Below are 21,410 nucleotides of genomic sequence, written 5' to 3'. Positions count from 1 at the left end.
CTTTTTGTTCTTGATTTAAGGTTAGGTTTAGGCATAAGGTTAGCAGTATGCCGTGGTTAAGGTTAGGTTTAAAATCACATTTTAAGAAGACAAATTGTAGAAAAGGGGTTGGGTTTATGACTTTATGGCAACTAGTGACGACCGTTTCATCTGCCCATGAGAGATTACCACAGTCATTGATTCACTCCCTCCGGTGTAGGACATGCACACAATAAATACAGTACACAAGGACAAACAGATATAGAATTTTATAGTCAACCAAAAGTAGGAAAAAAAAATAGAGGTGTAAAAGGAAACAAGTATAAACACGACTACTCAAGAGAACCAAGACTAGAGGATAACAGTGAAATAATGAAGACCATGGTTTACCATTAGGTTGCTGTACATGTCCTAATATTACATTAAAAACAGCTGCCATGTTTTATATATCTATATTTTTTTCCAAATACATAACTCTTTAAAACATTGTGCAAGTGTGTTGCTGGTATTCCATAACTGGTAAACAAGAGTTGGTCCAGTGCATTACATAGTGACACATTACCTCTATACACTTACTTTCAGCTGGCCACAAACCTAACCATTGCATTACTACTTCTACTTAAGAGAGAGAACGATAAACAGAGTGAGACAGATTCAAATGGAAAAGACAGGTAATTGTAAATTCTGCCAAAGCGTTACAAAACAAAAAAAAATCAAAAAAGTAGAACGTTTGAATTATTATTGCCAAGTTTGGGTAAACTATACATAAAGACTGAGTGCCAATTATCTGACAGTCACATCAAATTCATATTTTGCCTATGAACTAGGACTGTGGTGGACATAGATGCACCAGTTATCAAACGTAACAAAGGGTGAAGGCAAGATACCTACAGTGCCAGGGATTAGTTGGGCCTAAATTATGTTAATAAACTAGGCCGTGACTAGTGCCTGCCAAACATCTCCATTCCCACCCTCTAGTCTAGGGTCTGCCCTTCAGATCAAACAGCAGGGGAATAATGTCTGGGTCAAATGGTAATAAATGTTGGCTAAATCAGTGGAACCTCAAAATGCTGCACATTTACAAGCAGTCTTTTACACCAGTCATCTCTTCAACATTGGCTACTACCCGACATCCTCTACCTAACCAGAACCCACATCCAATAACAAAGGTTCTATAAAGCTAAAAGGTAAAAGTTGGAGAATATCATTTGGTGACCATGACAAATCTTTTATCTGTGACTTTGTTTTCTCTAGGATGTTTGTCAAGTGTTTAAAATACTGTTCAAATCATGTTCTCTTAAATCAAACGTTAGCAACAATATAAATCTATAATTCAGTGTGCCAACATTATCACAAAAATAAATTTGGTTTGAGAATTACAAAATAAAAACTATGAGCAAAGACAGACAAACCAATCATACATTTGTCATGATACACAAACAATTCATGAAAGGAAATGTGATACAATTTATTCACAATTTACAAAAAATCTCTTTTAGCTACAACACCATCAGCAATCTAATATAATTAACCAGATACATTGATTTTGATGAAAAACAAAAAAGGATGGTAGAAAATTGAAAGGGACAACAAAAGGACCAAGACGGAACCCTTTCCACCGTTTTCTCCTGCTTGGTAAAATTCATAAAAAAATTGCTTTTGCAAAACAGCAAAAGTATCATTTTAAAAAAAGCCACATGAGTAGCTGCACTAGTGATCTACAATAAATGCTTGTCAATCCATTGAATAAAAAATAAAACAATTCAGGAGAGCACAACAAAACACGCAAATTGGCCTTAAGAGAAAATATCAATAATTTAAAACGGATCATATTTTTTCATGTAGCTGATCTTACAGTGCCACTTGTGGTTTGGAAACAAGCTGGGCCACGCCATAGCGCTGGCTCACAACAAGCTCAGAGCAATATTTATGAATAACATTTTATGCCCCCTTTAGTTTATTATTTACCTTGATATTTTCCTGTACAGTATATAAGTGGACTTAACAATTGGCCTTGAAGTAGAATGCATCAAATGGCACTAGAGACAATAGAATAGATCACTGTGGTCTAGCAGTAGACATACAAAAACACCTCAAAATGAAACAAAAATGTAAAGAGAATTGCCTGAGTTGGAGTCAGTGGCTCTAGATACAACTATTTTACACTAGACTGAGGAAGAGGGGGAGGCTTCCAAGTATGGACCTCTGCATGATCGGGTTCCTCGAAAAGACAAAACATAGGACATGATAAAACCGATCTAAAACACGTTAAGAGACAAGAGCGGCTTATAGTTTAAGCTGAAAAAAAAAAAGCCCAGCAAAAACAGCCACTTTACCCGATTACTCTAAAATATCAACTAAGTGAGACAAGGAAATAATATGTTTGATAGCGAATGCAAAAAAACAAACTTCTAAACGGTGTTTTCAATTTGAGAAAAATAGGAGGCTGTTCAGGTGTTCACTGATAGCACTGGCAGTGCATTAGAGAACAGAATCAGGGAGGCACGTTTTATGTTTTACTGCAAATTCCAAAGACAGATGTGAGAAAATAGCCAGAAACCTGCCTCTGAAATGCATTCAATTTATAAAAAAATAAAAAATAAAATAAAATAAAAAAAAGTGGTTAAATCGGGAAAATGTAACCTGGTCAAGTGCAACTTGCAACGGCGGAAACCTGAAAAAAACTATTGTTTCGTTTTTTGTTTATACAAGCTGGTCTTTTACATTTTCTTAACTTTAAACAATTAAAATGGATACAAATTTAGCCTTAATTTACAATACAATCATTTTCTCCAAATCTGATCATACTTACAGGTACAAAATAATGCAGTGTATTAGGACTTCTGCAGTTCATATACAATCAATTTTAGCCCAAGTTCCTGTATCAAACAAATAGCTATTATTAATGGAGAGGAATAACCCTGGATTGAAGAGTGGATGTCTTTGTAATGGAAGGTTTGCTACTGGCCTAAAAGACAGCACCACAGACCTGTCTGTTGGAGCATGTCTTTTTTGGGGGGCATGTCTTTTTTGCTTTAAACCATATGTAATTTAAAGCAAGTTGGCCCCTGCTCAATTCCATTTGGCTACACAGCTATGGGGTCAGAAATGGGGTCTCTGGCATAAGACAACCTGTTTTGAAGCTGCCAAGTCAGACTGACCGTGTCCATTTTCCCTTTCTAAATCTCTAAGCCCCATTGCTAAGGATCACTAAAGGTCATTCCCAGTGAATGACTTGTGGTTTTTGTAATATTTTAATATCCGATGCTAGATTCAAAATGGCTCTATGGCACGTGACTACGGTAAAATTGCATTGGAATATTTAAAAGGCAGTCGCTTAATTTTGCGATGATGTTCAGATTTGCGATTAGGCCATAAAAAAACAGAACCAGTCCGAGGTGTTAATGCTATGAGTCTAGATAAGTTACACGTATTATCACCCTAGCATCACACACTGAAATAGAAATTTTACAGTAGTCTTTCAAAGAGGAGGTTTGAAAATGCCTTTGTGCTTTAGCTGCACAGAGCGATTGCACCACTCAGTATAAAATGGAGCCGCTGAGCTAGAGGACAGGCTTTTAGCACCCGGAGAGGTGGTCTCAGAACCAGCGAGTGCAAAAGTGCAACGTTTGGCCTGCTCTCTCCAGCACCTCCAAACCTACTACACTCTTTATGGCAAGATACGGCAATGTGAGGGAATGGATTTGGAGCGGCTGAGACTGACTCTGGTTAAAGCTGGTATATCGGCCTTGTGGGTTTATCTCGTCGATTGGTGGCGCCTTGAGATTTTGCTGCTCGCGCTGACTGGACTGTGGTGACATGAACAATCCCTGTAGGATATAAAGAGAGCCACACATACATATGTGTGTGTGTATATACACATATGCACACACACTCCAAGTAATTTATTGAGTAAACCACCAACATTTCGGCAGTGTGGTACTAACACCGAAACGTTGGTTTTTACACAATCAATTACCCTTAATATAGTGTGCAACTATTTTTATAGCCTACAGTTTACTCGCCGTTAGTCAGCAGCTCTAACTTTGTGTGTACACAAGCTCATGCTTTTGACATGAAGAATCCCCCCTCAACAAAATCTCTCACTGGTGATAAGAGGTGGGAAAATACTCTACAGATGCATGCACTCCCTGTGGGCCTCATGGTATTGCCACACAATTCAACAATTTATCTGCAGGTTACGTAAAAACGGAACACCCAGGACTGCTACGTGGGATACGGTGTGAAAATAATATACAACATTAAATTGTGCCCAGAAAATGTGATAAAGACGTATTGTTGAGATCGTCGTGAACTTTTGCTTCAGTTAAAATCCATGGGGGTAAAATGCTGGCCATATCCCACTCCTATTATTGTATTTTGATTGATACAGAATGTGTTTGTCGACTTTGCAGGAAAAATAGAACGAGGTTGGAGCAACAGCTCCCTCTTGTGGCTCGGAGAACTACCTGCGCCCTGGCAGGTGGATTCCGTTGACTGATGACGGGTAGGAGAGGAGCAGCTCCAGTTGTGCAAACAGGGAGAAGTGATCGGAGGGGATGTGGGGGTGGGGACAGCCGCTGATATTGTTCTCATGGAGCCAGTGAGGATCCAGAGGACCCAGAACTCCCAACACATTGAGCGTAGGCTGAGAGTAGAAGATGTAGTCAATGATGCCCTGCACAGAGAGGAAAGGCACATTAGATGGCGATACATTCACATCCCTGGCTTGGAGAAAATTATTCACCGGTGTGACCCAAGCTTTCATAATAACACAGTCTTTTAGAACAGCTAACAAACACTGTGGAACACACATTTTACACCGATGCAAAAAGAGCGATATACAGAAGCGGGAAGACATGAACGTGACAGTCTCACCTTGAAATCGAAGGTGTAGTTGGTGTAAGGCATCAGGCCGTTTTCGTAGGCACTCTTCAGCTTGAAGCTGTGGGTGATCCTGCCGTTGGACGTGCCATTCTTGCCGTTGCAGTTGAAGTTGGTCAGGTTGTCGATGTAGCGAAGCTCCTTGAAGTCCTTGTGGGTGCTGTCCACTCCGCCAGAGCTCAGGTACTCCACCACACCTGCACACACAGATCACCAGGAATTACAGAAAAGGCACTACAGTAGAGTACACACACTCAATTTTCAGCTGACCCAGTACACACCAGAGTCGGGGAGTGAGTTGAGGTCAGCACACAGGACGAGTGGGACGGCATTTGTCTCCCCGGAGACTGAGGAGAGCTTGAGGCTGCGCGTGGCCTTCTCCACTATGTTTTTCACCTCAGACAGGAACATGACGGTCTGGACCACCTTGACGTCGGAGTACGCCGGGTCCCAGTGCATGTGGGCGTTGGCCACCAGGAGGAGCTGTTTCTCCATGCCGTGCAGAGACTTTCCCACTAGACAAACACGCATTGGACAACACCAGCGTTTTGACATGAAAACATTTAAGCCATATGGAATTAATGCTTTTTTGCTGGCGTATGTGTAGTGTGAGAAAGACTCACCAGACTGCTCCATCATCTCCTTGCGCACCTCTAGAAGAGCGGCCACACCAATGTTGTCCTTGGTCATGACTCTGTTGAGCATGGCCTCTGAGCCCTCAGAGTTTGCCATAGCCAGCTGGTTGAACTCCACCGTGTGTTTCTGCACCAGGCTGAACCTAGACAGCAGAGAGGAGAGGCAGAACAGACAGGTGAGTGCACTGTGCTGCCTCTGGGACAGCTTAAAAAGGCTTTTCTGCAATGGCTGAATTTAGAATCATTACACCTCTGAAACACTATATACAGGGCAAATGTCAAACATACTTGGAACTCATGATCTAATCAAGACTGACAAGAGGCAGTGTGGCGTGAACTCACTTTTCGGTTCTGTAAAATATGGCGCAGCCGTCCACATGCTTGCGGTCACACTCCGACATGGTCCTGGCACGAGACTTGGGGCTGAAAAAGCCCTCGTAACCCTGGTCCTTCAGCTCCGGTAGGAAGTAGTTGTAGTACTGCTCTGTTTCCACTTCCTGTTCAGCAAAAACCAGGACAATTCAGGTTAATCTTAATCTTGAAGGTGCATTATTCAAAGTATATGACCTGTAACTTATGGAGGTGACATCGCAAACGCAACGCACAAGACGTAAGACAACGCCTTAAATGCTAGACTGATTGTACCACGCATGTGTCCTATAATTCATTGTAACTTTCAGAATCAGCATCTGTCTGCCCACCTGTAGGCTAATGATGTCAGCGTTGCAATTCATGATCTCCTGCATGATGGACTTCTTCCTGTACTCCCAGTTAAGGGCCCAGGAGGGGCAGTAGCCGTAGAGCTGGCGCGTGGCATACTTATCACACAACACGTTGTAGCACATCACAGAAAACAAGGCTAGAACAGGACAGAGGGACGCAGACATGAGATTATGCTACAGTCTCTCATTAGGGCTCTGAATATGATCAATAACACACACAATGTTCTTTGTGTTGATGTGTGTGACTTTGAATAGGTGTTGCAAGTGATTTATAACGGTGGATGAGTTAGTTACCTGCTGTTCGTGCCCGGTCAGGCTCGGCCATGACAATCCATGATCTGGGTGGGGGTTGCTCGGAGTTGACTGCGACAGAGGGGAAAAATGAGTAATCCTTGCACTGCTCCCCAAAATACCACTATGAGTGATACAAAGGAGAGTAAATACAACTTCATAGTCACCACTGTTCCCCAATATGATCATCAAGATCAATTGACAGACCCAAGTCATTCCATTCACCAAATTTCAAAGAAAATAATAACTTATCTTCCTCACTCAATTCAAAACAATATGCTTTTCCTGCATTTGAACTTACCTCGTTTGGTCCCTGCCAAATTGTCCAGAAGGTAGTTGAGCAGTTTCCTCGTGCCATCATGCTCCTGATAGAGGTTCAATATTTCTTGTGCAAGTGGGTTTCCTGCAGGAGGAGGATACAGTGGAAAGAAATGAGATATTACACAGATTCAATGATACAGAATGAAAACAATGACATCTATCATTCTATGACCTCCACTCTAGAAATCACTTGGATGTGCAACCAAATCAGCATAAACAGATTATTATCAAAACTGAAAACGCAGGGTGTCAATGGATAATCTGCATGCAAGTTTAAGACCCCATGAACAGAAAGACCAGCTTCAAATAATCAACTTCAATGCCACAAACCACCAAAATGTAATAACTATCAGGGAAAGCTTACCTTTTAACCCCAGTGTTTGTAACTTAAACAGTTTTCCAAGCTCAAAAGGTAGAACCCGCAACTGGTTATTGTTTAAAAGAAGTTCCCTGTTGAAGAGGTAAGACATACATGTTTTAGAAGGCTAGAGACAGTAGAGAGCAATAGGTCAAGATTCAGAAGACAACATTCAAGTATTCACACAAGTGACCGGCTTTCTCCATTTCACCCAAACTGCTGCGCGCATCAACAAGCGTCTGCGTAGCCAGGCGCTAAAATAGAAGTTGGTTTTAGGAACATATACCCACGTGGGTGATTGAAAGATGAACTGAGGTCCACACACCAGTCGGTAGCAGTAACACACCTTAAAGTAGGTTGCCAACCGCCATATAAAGTCCACAGAAGATTGAAGGAGGAGAGATTACTAGAAACTAACTAGGTTCCCCCTTTTATCTGTGGATTAATTGTCGGAGTAGAGAACACAGGATTTTGTGTGACTCAAAATTCTACAATGATACAGAAGGAAAAAAAATGGACCTTGTGCATTTCAGGTAAAATAACAATCCAATGTTGATATCACAAGACAAATTAGTTACCAACAGCAAGCTAGCTAGCTAAATGTCCATGACTGTTTAATGTTTTTCAACCTGTAGTTGGTTCAGAGTTCGTATTGATATTTTAACCTGCGTGTCCTGATCGCATCTGATGTGAATGGACAAAATCAACATGCGCGCGATGGTGCACGCACCCGGTCTAGTCAGCATGTCAATCAATAAGTATCTGTTCAGGCCATTTCCATGTCTACTCAGCCAGTTAATGAGCAATTTGTCATTGAGGGACGGGTGCAGGAGAGGGCATACACAAGAACGATACAAACAAAAACATACATTTCCTTGAAACAGAGTAACTAGCTATTACCAATTTCAAACACAGTGGGGAACAGAGGTCTAATACCATGCATGGGAGGCTGAAATGTCTCTTCATCCATCTACTTTATAGAATGTGCTCTCAGCCCAAATCCCCTAGGGACGCTGAAATGGCATTGTTGATTAGATGAACAACACACTTAACATTTCCAATTATAGCGTAAATAGCTAAAAACAATAGGGTTCGAAGCATGAACTGTGAAAGGGTTTAAATTAAACAGAAACCTGGTTAAATGAAGAACAGCAAACTCATGCCTTTAACAGGACCAATCATCAGCTTTTAGTGCAAATCATTTCTCACGTGGAAGACACAGCAATGTCGGTTCTCCAAACTAGCAGAGTAAACACTTAGCCTACAATGGACACAATTCAACTTGCACTATGACTGACCTGAGAGACACCATGTTGCCAAGCTCGGCGGGCAGGCTCCTGATCTTGTTGGATGAGAGGTCCAGGTACACCAGGTTTTGAAGTTTGGCAATATCGGGCGGGATACGAGAGAGGGAGTTATCGCCGATGTGAAGAGCAGTGAGGTGAGTCAACGTCCATAATGAGGTGCTCAGACTCCTCACTTTACCTGCCGAAACAAGTGGGGAAACCAGGGGACAAGAGAGTGACTCAGTGAAAAAAGGAGTACAGAAATACCCTTACTCAACTTAAATGGAAATAAAGAATACACCTATTAGGCCAACATGTGGAAGCCATCGCCCCCACAGCACTCACCACTAATTTCGAGCTCAGCCCAGTATGACTTCTTCCCATTTGCTGCCTCCTCAGTGGACATTATTGTGTACATCCGCCTTGGGTCTGGCGGATCATATTTTTCCTTGGGCATCCCTATAATACTGAAAAACACAAAAACAGATTGCATGATCAATTTGAAACAAAATGTTGAACCAGAAACTTTGCATGGTCGATTTGAATACCCTCTTAGATACATCCTAGAGATTGACTGACAGACAATTAGTCTTACACAAGTATTCTCAAACTGGGGAACGTGAAATGCCGTCGGGGGTTCGCCAAATAAAGAGGTGATTCACTTTTTACATATGCATCTTCACATTTTCAAAAACAGCCCATTTAGATTTTCCAACGGGGCTACACATTTGGGTGAGTTTTTTCCCCCACGCCTGAGTAGCCTCAAACCATCTAGTGTTCAGCAAAATAACAACACAATGTCAAATACAGGTAGCCTAGTCAAATAATTAACATCCAATCACATTAACCGTTACTCTCTCGCGGGAATTCCACTAACGGTCCGTTATGTAGCTACTGCTAGTGGAATTCCCGTTTGCTCGAAAATGAATAAATGCTTTAAAAAAGTAAGGCCCGCGTCCATAGAGACACATACCAGCTCTACTGGCAGTACCACTTCTACCAGTAGTACTAAACCTGCACCTGTCGACGACAAGTTGTTCTGCTTCCACGAGCACATCCAATGCTAGCATCAGTAATTCTACATATGTTGTTAGCCCAGCTAGCATGGATACGGACAGCTGTGAATTTGATGCAGCCGAAGAGCTACTGCCCCTTTGCCCTGGAAAGCACAAGACAACAGAGAGGGACATTGGACCATCGAATATGATGAGAACTACATTGGTTTAGGGTTCACTTATATTGGGAGTAGTGCCTTTCCTCAGTACTTTTGCACATAACACACTGTGGCTATCTCACAACTCGATGAAACCCTTCACTCTTGCGCAGACATTTAGAAATAAAACATGCCAACTTCAAAAATAATCCATGGGAGTTCGAGAGAGAATTAAGATGACTTGAGTAGTAAGACATATATAAATGCAACAGATACCATTAATAAAAAGGGGCTAGAAGCGTCTTATATGGTGAGCTACCGAGTGGCTAGGAGGCAAGACCCATACTATTGTGGAGGACTTAATTATTCCTGCTGCTGCAGATATGGCTGGGACAATGCTGGGGGAAAAGGCCAAAAAAAACTACACAGACAATGCCTTCCTCAAACAACACTATTTCATGACGCATCAGTGAAATGGCAGGAGATGTTTAGAAACAATTACTGCCTTGCATAGAAGCCAGTGAATTATATATGTTACAGCTGGATGAGTCAGACGTGGCGGGCCTGGCACAGCTCCTGGTATATGTCCGTTACGTTTACGGGGGGTCAATTAAGGAGGACATCCTCTTCTGCAAACCAGGACAAGAGGAGAGGGTATTTGACAGCTGGACAGCTTTGTTACATCAAATGGACTTTGGTGGTCAAGATATGTTGGTATGTGTACTGATGGCACAAAAGCCATGACAGGGAGACATAGTGGAGTGGTAACGCGCGTGCAAGCAGTTGCTCCCGACACCACTGGGAACACTGCAGCATCCACTGTTAGGCTCTTGCTGCCAAGGGAATGCCTGACAGCTTGAAAGACGCTTTGGACACCTACACTGAAAATGGTTAACTTTGTTAAAGCAAGGCCCCTTAACTCTCGTGTATTTTCTGCACTATGCAATGATATGGGCAGACAAGCTTAAAGTTCTCTTTACTGACCATCATTTTCACTTGTCTGACTGCTTGCATGATGATGAGTTTCTCATACGACTGGCCTACCTGGGTGATGTTATATCTTCCCTGAATGATCTGATTCTAGGATTACAGGGACTCTCCGCAACTATATTCAATGTGCGGGAAAAATTGAGGCTATGATTAAGAAATTGGAGCTCTTCTCTGTCTGCATTCTGTAAAAATTGTACTTAAATCAGAAGCCATCGCCAGATTTCTAGATAGGGCTGCGCTAGACTATCCTGCCTTGGCAAATCGCGCTGTTATGACATTGATGCCCTTTGCAACCATGTACCTATGTGAGAGTAGATTCTCGGCCCTCACTAGCATAAAAACTAAATACAGGCACAGACTATGTGTGGGAAATCATTTAAAACTGTGACTCTCTCCAATACAAACCAACATTGAGTTATGTGCATCCTTCCAAGCACACCCTTCTCATTAACCTGTGGTGAGTTATTCACAAATTTTCAATTAACAAATAAGGTTTTATATGTAAGATGACTAAATAAAGAGCAAAATGATAATTATGTGTGCCCTGGTCATATACAAGAGCTCTTTGTCACGTCCCATGTACCGGGTTGTGACAAAACTCACACATTCTTACGTTTAATAAATGTATTGTATAGTGTGTGTGAGGCAGGCTTACAATGATGCCAAAAAACAACATTTCAGAGTGCGCTGACCCTGGTGCTAGAGGGGGTACACAGCTGGAGGTTGAATGTTTGAAGGGGTACAGGACTATAAACATTTTGGGAACCACTGGTCTAACACACATTTCCTAGGACACCAAATATGTACAACCCAGTAAAAAAAAAAATCCATGTTTAGCCTGAAGTTATCACAATTCGCCACTCATTACATGAAGATACCCTTTCACACTATGAGTCTCCAAACATGTAAAGAAGTGGGACTACTGGGGTTTCTGGAACTAAATTTAACCTCTAGTAAAACCACTCTGTAGACAGCTGCTCCAAACTGCTATACATTTAGCACTAAAGATGATTCACAAATTATCGCCCTATGGCAATTGGAAGACCCCCTAAAACAAGATGTTGAATGAGCTTTTAGGAGGCCGTAGAAAAACACTTGGCAATTTTGTCCACAATGTAATTGTTTTGCACATTTGCCACAATCAGATTAACACATGAACAGATTGACACAGGCAGGGGCATGAAGGCTGTACTAACACATCTAGCTCTACATGTGCTAAATTAGGAGCGACCACAAAAGCACAACAAAAGCATACTTGATAAGTGACGCTATCGAGTAATGGCAAAAAAATAGGATGTTCCTGAAAATCGCTGTACCTTTCTCAAAAAACTTGTCCTCCTGTTGATACTGTGGTTAGCACGTTCAAACATTTGTTTCAATAAACCATTGAAGTCACAAACTAGCTGATCTTGCTAGCTAGCTACAAACAAGCTGTAGCTAGCTAGCATAAATCAATTTTCAGCAGTGGACATTGTTTTGAACAGTTACCCGATATCTGTAACGTTAGCTAGCTAACTGCACTAACGTTAGTTGGTAGTGGTAAGCTAACTTAGTATGTGCATTGTATACCCAACATTAACCACATACCATCCAAACGAAAATTGTGTGTTAACTATACATTAGCAAATATGATAGCTAACTAGCTCTCTTTGGCTATTCCATGCTACTTGATTTTCATACTGGGTACAGACAGTAACGCTCAAATTACACAGTCTATAATCTCGTTTAATTATCTAACTAACGTTAACTATGCTCTAACGTTAGCTAAATTAGTTTATTTTAAGATATTCGACATTTAACTTACTAAACCACACAGAACACAGGCAGACGATAAATGGATAGCTAGATGACAATGTATCCAGCTAAAGCGTCAATCCCCGTACACATCCACGTAAGTACAGCGACTTCTAGCTAGCTAGCTAATGTTAGTTGACTTCAACGTCTAGTTAGCGCAACATAAATCAATAATTAAGAACGAGGAAACGTGCCCCTCGTGAATTAACACGTTTAGCTAATTTGCTTGATAACTAAAACGCTAGTTGAGCTTAGATAGCTAGTTTGACAGCTAGCGCGCTATGTACCCATTGTTAGCTAGCTAGCTCGGTTAGCTAGCTAACTTGGTTAATTTAACTGGCTGGTGGGGTTGTCTATGCTAGCTAATACATCTCACAAAACACACGACGTTGTTTTCGTACGCTTAAACAAATGTGTACCTTTAAATGAGAAGTTGATGGTTTACCTGTATGAGCATACCAGTCAGCTATGGCGAGTGCGTGTTTCCTTTGTTTCTAATTCACTTCGTGTCAGCTGTTACCCACTGAAAGAAAACAAGAATCATGGCGTCCGTTAGATTTGTGGTCTGTGATAACAGCGCTCGTCGTCGCTTCCGAACAGTTTACGCTGGTAGTGGTACATACAAAACGGTTGTTGTTCCCATCTAAAAGGGTTGTGAACATGGATCAAATGATTTCATTCAACTCGTGGACATCCGATACAGTGTAACAGTTTACAGGTTCTGAGTCTTCAAATTAAGTTTTCAAAAATCGTAAAGCCTAATACATAATTTCATTTGTACTACGTTTCAATCCCCCTTGCATAAAACTTGCGTCAAAAACCCCAAGTAATGCAAAATAAATGTAGCTAGGCTACTGTATACCATATCAGTGCAATAGCAACTGTGAAGTCCTATTCTCACGATAATTGCTATATTTTCTGGCCCCAGTGGGGAGCAGCAGAGAACCGCAGATGGTAGAACTGACAGCACTGTGCAATATCCATCAAGCCAAAAACATATGTACACATTTTTATATTCTGCATTTTTAATTGCAACCTGATGACGATAATGATGTTAATTACAAGGTCTGTCAAATCCAAAGCCCATATGCCCATACACCTTTTACATAAAATCTGATACATGCTCAGCAAAATCTGAATGTCTGGTTAATTTATCATTCCTAATCTCAAGGGTAGTATGTGATACATAATTTTGTTTTACCTCTGGCATTTTGGTAAGGTACAACGAGCAGGATACAAAAGCCCAAATATCTCCAAGACTGACTGTGGTACAATATTTACTTTTACATTTGCTCATCTCTAGGCTCATTCTGTCCCACTCTTAGCCTGATCTTCCAGGGATTCTTCTGTTAGATACGAATAGAAAAGTCATAATATTAGGGCTTCTCTCCTCCCTCTCGACTTTCTCAGACTTTACTCAGAATTTCACTGATAAACAAGGTTACTTATGGATCTGTTTGGGGTTAGGTACTTTTTCAGAGTTGGTTAACGTTTCTGAGAAAAGAGTGACCTCCAGTACATTTAGCCTGTGATTAGGTGGTTTTCAATTACAGCAGAGCCAATCCACACCCTTCCAGAAAACAATTAAAGTTAGATTGTGGATAATGATATCTGCAATATTAAGCATCACATCAAAAGCATGAAAATCAGACAGTGAAACAACAGATTCTTGAGCAAGAGGCAAGTTAGTTATTCTCCCTCATTAAATGCTACCAGTATTTCATGTGATTGCATGATATGGAGGTTCTAAATCCTTTAAAATCAGTTGCCTGTCAGATCCAGTAAGATCAAGATACAAGCTTGTGTAATAGCATGGTAGAAGAGCTATACAGGAAAATATTATGGTCAGTGGACACAATATATGTTTTGGCTGGGTTAGGGTCAATTCCATTTAAATTCTAGGCACTTCATAAGTAAACCAAATTCCAATTTTTCTCCTAATTGAAAAGCATAGGGGAAAATCATGAATTTGAATTTCAGTATACTCTCTGAATTGATTGGAATTTAAATGAAATGGACCCCAACCCTGTTTGGCTTATTTTCTCCATCAAATCAGCTTTTTTTTGTTCATATTCTGTCAAAAAATACATTGCTGGAACGAAGACATGGAAGTGAATGGATTACGGTGTAGGTGTGGGTGATATCATTACAGGATAAAAAAAAATACAAACAGTTGAGAGGCACAGATTTAGCAGACATTGCAAAATCCTATAGTATCTATTAAAAGGAGTAGAGAGAGTTTTTTATTTTACTAGGCATGTCAGTTAAGAACAAATTCTTATTTTCAATGACGGCCTAGGAACAGTGGGTTAACTGCCTGTTCAGGGGCAGAACGACAGATTTGTACCTTGTCAGCTCAGGGGTTTGAACTTGCAACCTTCCAGTTACTAGTCCAACGCTCTAACCATTAGGCTACCCTGCTGCCGAGTGATGTTCATTGTCAAGGGAATGGTATAGAATAACCAACTATAGAGGCACTGGACTTCTAAACTTCTTTTAACTTGTCACCATAGGGTTTTTGCTCTCGCTTTTTATACTTCACATTTCATAATGAACCCATAAAGAAGTTCAGGTGGAAAGTAGCTCATTTGTTTTATTCCAATGCTATAGCATGCCTACGGTGTTAAAATGTGATGCGCCCATCAGAGCGTACTGCCAACTACACAGTCACTATCAGTCTACACTTGCAAAACATTCCATTATTTAATGCTTACCTTGTGTCTTTGTTTGACCTGTGTAACTGCATTATTTTCTTGCAATTCAACTTGCTCTAGAAAGATTGACATGGTTGTCAAAACATCACGCTGGGTAAGCCTCAAACATCACGCCAGGGTAAGCCTAAACGAAACAAAGCCCTTATTTTAATATCCCTTATGGGAAAAATGAATGGTGGAAAAACAATTGGAACCATTTACTTGCTTGACTGCAAGGTTTTATGTATATTATGTCTCATGCTGTGATACTCTATTATAAAGGACTATTTTTCCAAAATGGCCGCCAATCAGCTCCGTCGGTTCTAATAGGACAGGATTCATATGGCCATATCGACATAAATAATTGGTACATTTAAAAAATATATATATTTATTTAACCTTTATTTAACCAGGTAGGCGATTGAATGCATTTAGTTTTACTTGCATTTAAGAGCAGTTGGAGGCCACGGAAGGAGAGTTGTATGGCATTGAAGCTCATCTGGAAGTTAGTTAACACAGTGTCCAAAGAGGGGCCAGAAGTATACAGGATGGTGTCGTCTGCGAGCGACATCATTGATGTATACAGAGAAGAGAGTCAGCCCGAAAATTGAACCCTGTGGTACCCCCATAGAGACTGCCAGAGGTCCGAACAACAGGCCCTCCGATTTGACACACTGAACTATATCAGAGAAGTAGTTGGTGAACCAGGCGTGGCAATCATTTGAGAAACCAAGGCTGTCGAGTCTGCCAATAAGAATGTGGTGATTGACAGAGTCGAAAGCCTTGGGCAGGTCGATGAATACTGCTGCACAGTAATGTCTCTTATCGATGGCGCTTATGATGTCATTTAGGACCTTGAGCGTGGCTGACGTACACCCATGACCAGCTCTGAAACCAAATTGCTTAGCGGAGAAGGTACGTGGGATTCGAAATGGTCGGTAATCTGTTTGTTAACTTGGCTTTCAAAGACCTTAGAAAGACAGGGTAGTATAGATATAGGTCTGTAGCAGTTTGGGTCTAGAGTGTCACCCCCTTTGAAGAGGGGCGTGACCGCGGCAGCTTTCCAGTCTTTGGGAATCTCAGACAATACGAAAGAGAGGTTGAACAGGCTAGTAATAGGGGTTGCAACAATTTTGGCAGATAATTTTAGAAAGAGAGGGTCCAGATTGTCTAGCCCGGCTGATTTGTAGGGGTCCAGATTTTGCAGCTCTTTCAGAACATCATCTATCTGGATTTGGGTGAAGGAGAAATGGTGGGGGCTTTGGCAGGTTGCTGTGGAGGGTGCCAGGCAGTTGACCGGGGTAGGGGTAGCCAGGTAGAAAGCATGGCCAGCCGTAGATTCTCAATTATAGTGGATTTATCGGTGGTAACAGTGTTTCCTAGCCTCAGAGCAGTGGGCAGCTGGGAGGAGGTGCTCTTATTCTCCATGGACTTTAGTGTCCCATAACTTTTTTGAGTTTGTACTACAGGATGCAAATTTTTGTTTGAAAAAGCTATCCTTGGCTTTCCTAACTGCCTGTGTATGTTTATTCCTAACTTCCCTGAAAAGTTGCATATCACGGGGGCTATTCGATGCTAATGCAGAATGCCACAGGATGTTTTTGTGCTGGTCAAGGGCAGACAGGTCTGGAGTGAACCAAGGACTAGATCTATTCCTAGTTCTACAGTTTTTGAATGGGGCATGCTTATTTAAGATGGTGAGGAAGGCACTTTTAAATAATAACCAGGCATCCTCTACTGACGGGATGAGGTCAATGTCATTCCAGGATACCCTGGCCAGGTCGATTAGAAAGGCCTGCTCGCAGAAGTGTTTTAGGGAGCGTTTGACAGTGGTGGTCGTTTGGTCGCAGACCCATTACGGATGCAGGCAATGAGGCAGTGATCACTGAGATCTTGATTGAAAACAGAAGAGGTGTATTTGGAGGGCGAGTTAGTTAGGATGATATCTATGAGGTTGCCCGTGTTTACGGATTTGGGGTTGTACCTGGTAGGTTCATTGGTGATAATTTGTGTGAGATTGAGGGCATCAATCTTAGATTGTAGGATGGCCGGGGTGTTAACCTCTACATCACCAGAGGAGAAGTAGAATAAGGGTACGGCTAAAGGCTATACGAACTGGCCAACTAACACGTTCGGAACAGAGAGTAAAAGGAGCAGGTTTCGGAGAACGATAGCATAGATTCAAGGCATAGTGTACAGACAAAGGTATGGTAGGATGTGAGTACATTGGAGGTAAACCTAGGCATTGAGTAATGATGAGAGAGATATAGTCTCTAGAGACGTTTAAACCAGGTGATGTTATCGCATATGTAGGAGGTGGAACAATATGGTTAGTTAAGGCATATTGAGCAGGGCTAGAGGCTCTACAGTGAAATAAGACAGTAATCACTAACCAGGACAGTAATGGACAAGGCATGTTGATATTAGAGAGAAGCATGCGTAGCCAAGTAATCATATGGGTCCAGTGAGTGGTTGGGCCAGCTGGGGACACGGCGATTCAGACAGTTAGCGGGCCGGGACTAACAAGCTAGCAGTTAGTAGGCCCGGGGCTAACAAGCTAGCAGTTAACAGACTGGTGCTAACAAGCTAGCAGTTAGCAGACCGGTGCTAACAAGCTAGCAGTTAGCAAACCGGATTAGCAAGCAAGCAGTTAGCAGACCGGGGCTAGCAAGCTAGCAGTTAGTAGACCTTGGGCTAGCAAGTTAGCAGAAGGGCATTTGGGGGTCGTCACGATGGAGGTAAGTCTGTTTTTGCCTCTTCGTGCGGTGACGTTGATAGACCACTCATGAATTAGTAGGGTTCGAAGTAGCTCTAGATAGCTAGCAGGCCACCGTTAGCAGAATGGTCCTTCAGCGGGCGTCGCGCATGAGGGGCCTGTTGGAATCCTCGGGCAGATTATGTTGGCAATCCCGTCGTAGAGTATCGACGGGGTTCCTGTGACCCGTACCTGCAGTAGAAGGGATCCGGATATTGTAGCCCAGGAGCCCTAGCCGGGCTAGCTTCAGGCAAATTGGTGCTTGCTCTGGGATGGAAACGGTAGCCAGGAGTAGTCACCCGGGATTGCGTTAGCTAGTTGCGAAGATCCAGATGAAAATGTTCAGAATTTGCGGTAGGAATCCGGGGATTTGGAAAGAAGAAAAAAAATAGGTATGTTATGCTCTGGTTTGAGTCACGTTGTACGAACTGGCGATAGCTTTCCGAGCTAAAGGTTAGCTGATAACCGCTAGCAGTGGTTTGCTGACTGATAGCTGGTAGGTAGTTAGCTGGCTAGCTTCAGTTGAGTGATTCCAGATCCGAAGTAAATAGAAATACTTTAGGAGAAAAGAACAGATCCACGCCACATTGGGTGAGGCAGGTTGCAGGAGAGTATTTAGAAGTTGACATTTTGGGAAATATTTAAAAAAGCTTTGCGAAGAAAAATATATATACAAGGGACATGACAGGACAAAGACGTCTGACTGCTACACCATCTTGGATGAATCATCCCCAAGAATCATCCATGAAGCCCTATGATGGCTTAAAATGTTTGAGGTTTTGTGGAGAACACAATAAAGGACTGAAGTATGCCAGCTATACAGTGCATTCGGGAAGTATTCAAACTCCTTGACTTTCTCCTCATTTTGTTACGTTACAGCCTTATTCTAAAATGGATTAAATATTTTTTTCCCCTCATCAATCTACACACAATACCCCATAATTACAAAGCAAAAAAAGGTTTTTAGAAATGTTCGAAAAAAACAGAAATACCCTATTTATGTAAGTATTCAGACCCTATGAGACTTAAAATGTATCTCAGGTGAATTCTGTTTCTATTGATCATACATGATATGTTTCTAAAACTTTATTGGAGTCCACCTGTGGTAAAGTTAATTGATTGGACATGATTTGGAAAGGCACATACCTGTCTATATAAGATCCCACAGTTGACAGTGCATGTCAGCAAAAACCAAGCCATGAGGTCGAAAATAATTGTCCGTATAGCTCTGAGACAGGATTGTGTAGAGGCACAGGGGAAGGATGCCCCCAAAAGAAATTCAGCATTTAAGGTCGCCAGGAACACATTGGCCTCCATCATTCTAAAATGGAAGAAGTTTGGGACCACCAAGACTTCCTAGAGCTGGCTGCCCAGCCAAACTGAGCAATCAGGGGAGAACGCCTTGGTCAGGGAGGTGACCAAGTACCTGATGGTCACTCTGACAGAACTCCAGAGTTCCTCTGTGAAGATGGTAGAACAAGGACAACCATCTCTCCAGCCCTCCACCAATCAGACCTTTGTGGTAGAGTGGTCAGACGGAAGCCACTCCTTGGTAAAAGGCACATGTCAGCCCGCTTGGAGTTTGCCAAAAGAAACCTAAAGGACTCTCAGACCATGAGAAACAAGGTTCTCTGGTCTGATGAAACGAAGATTGAACTCTTTGGCTGAATGACAGGCGTCATGTCGTGAGGAAACCTGGCACCATCCCTACGGTGAAGCATGGTGGTGGCAGCATTATGGTATGGGGATGTTTTTCAGCGGCAGCGACTGCGAGACTAGTCAGGATTGAGGGAAAGATGAACGGAGCAAAGTACAGAGAAATCCTTAATGGAAACAGACTGAGGCGAAGGTTCACCTTCCAATAGAACAACAACCACACAGCTAAGCACACAGCCAAGACAACACCGGAGTGGCTTCAGGACAAGTCTCTGAATGTCCTTCAGTGGCCCGGACTTGAACCCGATCTAACATCTCTAGCGAGACCTAAAAAAATTGCTATGCAGCGACGTTCCCCATCCAACTTGACAGAGCTTGAGTGAATCTGCAGAGAGGAATGGGAGAAACTCCCCAAATACAGGTGTGCCAAGCTTGTAGCGTCACACCCAAGAAGACTTGAAGCTGTATTCGCTGCCAAATGTGCTTCAACAAAGTACTAAGTAATGGGTCTGAATACTTATGTAAATGTAATATTTCAGTTTTTTTATTTTGAATACATTTGCAAAAAATTCTAAAAAATGTTTTTTGCTTTGTCCTTATGGGGTATTGTGTTTAGATTGATAAGGAAAATAAATTATTCAATCAATTTTAGAATAAGGCTGTAACGTAACAACATTTTTACAAAGTCAAGGGGTCTGAATACTTTACGAATGCACTGGATGTATCCTTAAAAATGGATGCAGAAATGCAGTGAAAATGATTACTGATTCCTGAAAATATTTTCATCCTCATTTTCAAAATTTTACATTTCAACAGTATAAACTGTCATTTGGGGGTTCCATAAAGTCTACTGATTGCAATGATATTTCAAGAAATGTGACTGGAAACCTTTCCTGTACTTACTTAAAATCTTGATCATGGAACCATGGACATGAAGCCGTTCCAACAGAACTCTATGTTTTTGAATGGGATGTATCGGTCAGATACATAGGCTACTATTACTTAAAATCGCAAACACTGTTTTGGGACATTTTATACAGTGCCTTCAGAAAGTATTCATACCCCTAGGCTTATTCCACATTTTGTTGTCTTACACCCTGAATTCAAAATTGAATAAATTGATTTATACCCCATGAAATACAGAAATATTTGATTTACATAAGTATTCATTCCCCTGATTACTTTGTAGAAGCACCTTTGGCAGCTATCACAGTTTTTCTGGGTAAGTCTCTAAGAGCTATGCAAACCTGGATTGTGCAACATGTGCTAATTGTTCTTTTCAAAACTCTTCAAATTTTGTCAAATTGGTTAGATAGCCATTTTCAGGCCTTGCAATAGATTTTCAAGCATATTGAAGTCAAAACTGTAACTCGGCCACTCGCTGTCTTCGGGGTAAGCCTTGTAATTGAGGTTATTGTCCTACTGAAAGGTTAATTCATCTCCCAGGGTCTGGTGGAAAGCAGACTGAACCAGGTTTTCCCCTAGGATTTTGTCTGTGCTTAGCTCCATTAAGTTTCTTTGTTATCCTAAAAAAAAAACTCCCCAGTCCTTAACGATTACAAGCATATCCATGACATGATGCAGCCACCACTATGCTTGAAAATATGGAGAGCGGTACCCAGTAATGGGTTGTATTGGATTTGCCCCAGACATAACAATTTGTATTTAGGACAAAAAGGGAATTGCTTTGCTGAATGTTTTTGCTGTATTACTTTAGTGCTTTGTTGCAAATAGGATGCATGTTTTGGAATATTGTTTATTTTGTACAGGCTTCCTTCTTTTCACTCGGTCAATTAGGTTACTATTGTGGAGTACCTACAGTGTTATTGATTCACCCTCAGTTTTCTCCAATCACAGCCATTAAACCTTGTAATTGTCACCATTGGCCTCATG

The 21,410-nt window shown here is 41.6% G+C and overlaps 1 protein-coding gene across 2 annotated transcripts; it reads right to left on the bottom strand.

Annotated features, from left to right (window-relative positions):
- Positions 1 to 233: 233 nt before the first annotated feature.
- Positions 234 to 13,388, bottom strand: cnot6a (CCR4-NOT transcription complex, subunit 6a). Of its 2 annotated transcripts, XM_021618910.2 has the most exons (13): positions 13,276 to 13,388; positions 12,859 to 12,936; positions 8,822 to 8,943; positions 8,489 to 8,675; positions 7,197 to 7,282; positions 6,813 to 6,914; positions 6,515 to 6,583; positions 6,200 to 6,357; positions 5,841 to 5,995; positions 5,487 to 5,641; positions 5,145 to 5,378; positions 4,858 to 5,060; positions 234 to 4,657 (listed from the first exon to the last, which is right to left on the bottom strand). In XM_021618910.2, the coding sequence occupies exons 3-13, from the start codon at positions 8,931 to 8,933 to the stop codon at positions 4,445 to 4,447; spliced, it is 1,674 nt and encodes a 557-aa protein (XP_021474585.2). In that variant the 5' UTR covers positions 8,934 to 8,943; positions 12,859 to 12,936; positions 13,276 to 13,388; the 3' UTR covers positions 234 to 4,444. The 2 variants fall into 2 exon arrangements, with proteins under 2 accessions (XP_021474585.2, XP_021474586.2); XM_021618911.2 differs by lacking the exon at positions 13,276 to 13,388 and having other exon boundaries at positions 12,833 to 13,254.
- Positions 13,389 to 21,410: the final 8,022 nt, after the last annotated feature.

Source organism: Oncorhynchus mykiss, chromosome 10 (assembly GCF_013265735.2).
Source record: "Oncorhynchus mykiss isolate Arlee chromosome 10, USDA_OmykA_1.1, whole genome shotgun sequence".
Taxonomy (NCBI): Eukaryota; Metazoa; Chordata; class Actinopteri; order Salmoniformes; family Salmonidae; genus Oncorhynchus; species Oncorhynchus mykiss.
The sequence above is the reverse complement of the archived record's forward strand: the minus strand, read 5'-3'. Positions and strand labels throughout refer to the sequence as shown.

Bases quoted from the DNA above. Each gene is read 5' to 3' on its own strand.
- cnot6a (XM_021618910.2), bottom strand. From the start codon at position 8,933: ATGCCCAAGGAAAAATATGATCCGCCAGACCCAAGGCGGATGTACACA. The intron at 8,676-8,821 runs GTGAGTGCTGTG...TTGTTTCGGCAG, and splicing joins GGCTGAGCTCGAAATTAGTG to GTAAAGTGAGGAGTCTGAGC. The intron at 4,658-4,857 runs GTGAGACTGTCA...CTCTCTGTGCAG, and splicing joins ACTACACCTTCGATTTCAAG to GGCATCATTGACTACATCTT.